Source organism: Balaenoptera acutorostrata, chromosome 2 (assembly GCF_949987535.1).
Source record: "Balaenoptera acutorostrata chromosome 2, mBalAcu1.1, whole genome shotgun sequence".
Lineage (NCBI taxonomy): Eukaryota > Metazoa > Chordata > Mammalia > Artiodactyla > Balaenopteridae > Balaenoptera > Balaenoptera acutorostrata.
The window spans coordinates 177,797,388-177,801,789 of record NC_080065.1 but is presented as its reverse complement, the minus strand read 5'-3'; the positions used below and the strand labels follow the sequence as shown (position 1 = coordinate 177,801,789).

Sequence of the window (4,402 nt, the reverse complement as noted above, 5' to 3'; positions counted from 1 at the left end):
GACTACACCAGCAAAGTCCCCATTTATCTGTAGAGTTCAGAAACTAAAACAAGGAATATTTTAGCTTAAAACCTTATCTCAAGAGAATCATATACACTTCACATGAATAAAAATACCTGCAAGCAAACATTTTTAATTGCTCCAATACCCCAAATATAAAGAAAAACTTAATTCAGAAGACTGGGCAATCTCTATCTCCCCTCCACACTAACCACCCATCCCATGGAAGACCAAGGGAGATCAGACCTTCCAGACTTAGGCAACACCTGGCTGCTGCAAAATTCTATGGAGACTCCTTGTGAAACAGCAGTCTCCCATCTCTTGTGTCTCTCCCTGTCATGATCATGCAGGAAGCAAGTCTGGCTGTGCTATTTGTTATCACTGTCTGTCACCCATCTGCAACATGATATTGCTACAAAGGTAAGTACAAAGTAACGTATCTAGTTCCCTTTCCCCCGGAAGGTTGAGGCTCAGGTACAGGGGTAATTCTCCTGTGCACACAGTCATTATTTAGGCCGACTCAGTGACTTCAACAGGCTTCATCATGTGATCAGGTTTGTTGCCAGCTGCATAATGCTCCCACATCTGTAGATAGAGGCGCTCTAGTTCCATTGTGTATTGTTTGGTGTTGAACAGAGGGCTAGATATTCTCTGCTTCCAGACCTTGCCACGAATTCTCTTCAGGTATTCTAGATCAGTTCCCAGTTTCACAGCTATGTCTTCATACTCTTGTCTATTTTTAGCAATAAGCTCAAGACAGCCTAAACAAGTGAGCTGGGAAGCTGCAACTCGGGAAGCAAGAGTCTCTCCTGGCATAGTCACCATGGGTGTCCCCGACCAAAGGACATCCATCCCTGTGGTGTGTCCATTACAGAGTGGAGTGTCCAAGCAGACATCAGCCAGCTGGCCTCTCCGAACATGTTCCTCTTTAGGAGCAACAGGTGAAAAAATGATACGGTTCTGGGGGAGGCCCATATTTTGCGCGTACTGTTGAATATTAGGTTCTCCTACTGCTGGGAAACGCAACAGCCACAGTACGCTATTGGGAACACGCTTCAGAATATTTGCCCACATCTGCAAAGTAGATGGGTCAATTTTATATAACTGATTAAAGTTACAGTACACAATGGCATCTTCCGGTAACCCGTACTGAGAACGTGTGGTTACAATAATGGTACGGGGAACCTCCTCTCCAGTGGCAGCCTTATTGTTGATCTGGGTAGTTGCCAGTCCATTGCTAATACGGAATCCGTTAATTGTTATCTGAATTTGTCCTCTGTTAATCATTTCAATAACTGCTTCTGCAATCGTATTCATAGGAATGACAGGCATATTAAGAGCTCTGTTACTGCTGTCTGCTTTGTCTCCTCCATCAGGACATTTCATCTTGACAATTTTCACATCTGGTAGACTATCAAGAAATGCTTTGAGGTCGATGCCATTCAGCACAATTCGATTGTCATAAATGTGCCCATTGGACTTCAAATCGATGACTGCTTTTTCCTTCAGGTGAGGGAACATATTAGCATGATCACCAATAAAGAAAGTGTGGGGCATATAAGCCAGTTTCTCAGAATACTGCTCAGCAACTTCAGCAGGTGAAGTTTCCTGATCAGTGATGATATAATCCATGAAAAGCGCGCCACTAGTCCCAGGGTACCCCAGCCACATTGCCTGAATAGGAGCCGGCCTGAGAGCAAAGAGTTCATTTCGAGCACCCCTGGTATAACCATTCAGATTTACGAGGATGTGTATACCATCTTGATGGATGCGATCAGCTGCTTTTCCATCGCATGGAATCTGAGAAAGATCAACGAAATGATCGGCTTCTGCCATCACCTTCGCTCGGAAGTTTGTGCCATCATCTGGGCTCAGGGCATAACAGAATACCTCAAATTTATCACGATTGTGCATGCCTGGAATAGACTGCATAAGATGAGAAGTAGGATGGTTCCCAAAGTCAGAACTCACGTATCCTACACGCAGTCGACCATCACTGAGCTTCAAGTCCTTTGGATGTTCATACGGTGGTTTGTGAAGGACACTGATGTTATCCAGGCAGAGGTGCCCATGCCTCTCGGCAATAGCCTTCCTGACGCCGTGAGAAAGAGGATATAACATGCTGTGATGAGGCTGCACGGAAGGCAACCTGTTCTTCTCTAACTGGTCAGCCACAACGCTGACCAACCTCTTCATGCGCTCATCATAGTCTGTCCAGTCACAGACAGTCTGCAGGCAATGAGCCAGATTACAATAAGCGTCAGGAAAGTCAGGTTGAAGCTTCAGAGCAGTGCGATAAGAAGCAATTGCTTCTGGAATGTTCCCTGAATCCTTGTGAATGGAAGCCAGATTGTTGTGGGCATCCGCAAATGCAGGGTTAATCTGAATGGCACGAGTATAACAGTGCAAGGCTCCCTGAACATCCTGCATCCCCGTTAGAGTGTTTCCCATATTACAGTAGGCCTCAGCAAAGGTAGGACTGATTCGAATAGCCTCCTTATAATGCATCAGAGCTTCCTGCACTTTTCCCTGCTGCTGCAATACACTTGCTAAATTTGAATGGGCAGCAGCAAACTCTGGGAAGACTTCTAATGCTTTACCATACAAGCGAACTGCCTCTTCAATGTTTCCCTGTTCTCGTTTCATATTGGCTAGGTTATTCAGAGAGTCTGCATGGGTGGGACACAGCCAGAGAGCTGTATTATAACAATCTTCTGCTTCGGCAACACTGCCCTTCTCTTTGAGAGCGTTGGCTAGGTTGCAGTAAGCGTCCGGGAAATTTGGTTGCAATTCAATAGCTCGCCTGTAGGTGTCTATTGCCAGGTCTATCAGGCCTTGCTCATAGTATACACAAGCCAGGTTGCCATGTACCCCTGCATGATTTGGACTCAAGCTTAGGGCACGAAGGTAAGCTGCCACAGCTCGTTCAAAAATCCGTGCCTCCTTGAAGACATTTCCTAAATTGATATAAGCATCCAGAAAATTGGGGTCATGGGTGACAGCCTTTTCAAAGTGATGAATTGCAAGCCAAATCTCCCCTTGTGCATTGAAAACACAGCCAAGATTACTCCAAGCTACTGCAAAGTTCGGTTGCGTCTCAATTGCTTTCAAATAACATGCCTTGGCTTCTTCCAAGCGACCCAGGGCTTTGAGCAGGTTCCCCAGGTCACTGCAAACACAGTACAGATCAGGATTGTACTGAAGAGCAGAGGCGTAAGCTTGTACTGCCCCTTCCATGTCGCCTGCTGCTACCAAAGCGGCTGCCAGGTTAATATAACCATCGATGAAATCTGGTTTGAGACGCAACGCATGCCGGTAATGCTCGATGGCTTCCTGCAACTGCCCGCTTTCCTTGTACACATTCCCCAAATTCGAATAGGCTTCTGCCAGAAGAGGGTTCTTTTTAATTGCCAGAGTACTAAAGTGGGCAGATCCGTCCAGCCTTCGACACCGGAAGTGTATAGATGAAAGTAATAAAAGGACACCAGTATTGTCTGGCTCTTGTCTCCAGAGCTGCATGCAGTGTCTCTCAGCTGCCTCAAAATCTCCCGCCTGATAGGCTCGATGTGTCAACTCTGCTAACCCTTGCAAGGAAAGCATACGTTTCGTTGCGTCTGTGCTGTTGGCCACGTTGCCCACGGAAGACGCCATCTGGAGCTTCTGGAGGGAGTGCGAAAAGAGGGTAATTGAGTCCCGCTGCTGCCACTACTGGCAAGAATGTTTCTAGAGGTAGCAAATACAAGGGCAGCAGCCGTACCACTGCTTTGGCAGGCTTAAGCGGCGGCAACAGTTACATACACTGAACCTTAGGAACTCTGGTTGGCCATCTATCTCTCACGGTCTTGAAAAAATCACAATGAAGTCTTTTTTAATTGATAAAATGGTTCTAAAGTTTATCTGGAGATGCAAGAGGGAAGAGATGTGGGGACATATGTATATGTATAACTGATTCACTTTGTTAGAAAGCAGAAACTAACACACCATAGTAAAGCAATTATACTCTAATAAAGATGTTAAAAAATATAGAGAGTTTATCTGGAAGAATAAATGGGGCTATTGATAATAGAATTCTGAAAATTAAAATTAAGAGGTTAGACTTGTTGTAATGGATCAATTTTAAAATGAATGCTAAAGCGACAACCATTGAACCACTATGATACAGTCAAATAGAAAGCTCTTAAACATCTAGTAGAAAGTGCTCAAACGTCTCTTTATATTTTTAGAAACAGTGAATGTTGGAGGAAATAATGGTAATAGAGAAAGTATAAAATAAATAATGTTGGAATAATGCTTAAGGAAGGGTAGTTAATTTTTTACCTTAAAATACGTTCTAAAACAAATTTGACTGTATTTACCTAAGATAAATTATAGATAAGTTAATGTAAAACAATTTAAATCATTA

The 4,402-nt window shown here is 44.1% G+C and overlaps 1 protein-coding gene across 1 annotated transcript; it reads right to left on the bottom strand.

The window, feature by feature from the left end:
- Positions 1–471: 471 nt before the first annotated feature.
- On the bottom strand, positions 472–3,818 carry LOC130707402 (UDP-N-acetylglucosamine--peptide N-acetylglucosaminyltransferase 110 kDa subunit-like). The gene has a single exon (XM_057541708.1). It carries the CDS (start codon positions 3,649–3,651, stop codon positions 511–513), a length of 3,141 nt encoding a protein of 1,046 aa, XP_057397691.1. The 5' UTR covers positions 3,652–3,818; the 3' UTR covers positions 472–510.
- Between the last annotated feature and the right edge of the window lie 584 nt (positions 3,819–4,402).

Bases quoted from the DNA above. Each gene is read 5' to 3' on its own strand.
- LOC130707402 (XM_057541708.1), bottom strand. From the start codon at position 3,651: ATGGCGTCTTCCGTGGGCAACGTGGCCAACAGCACAGACGCAACGAAA.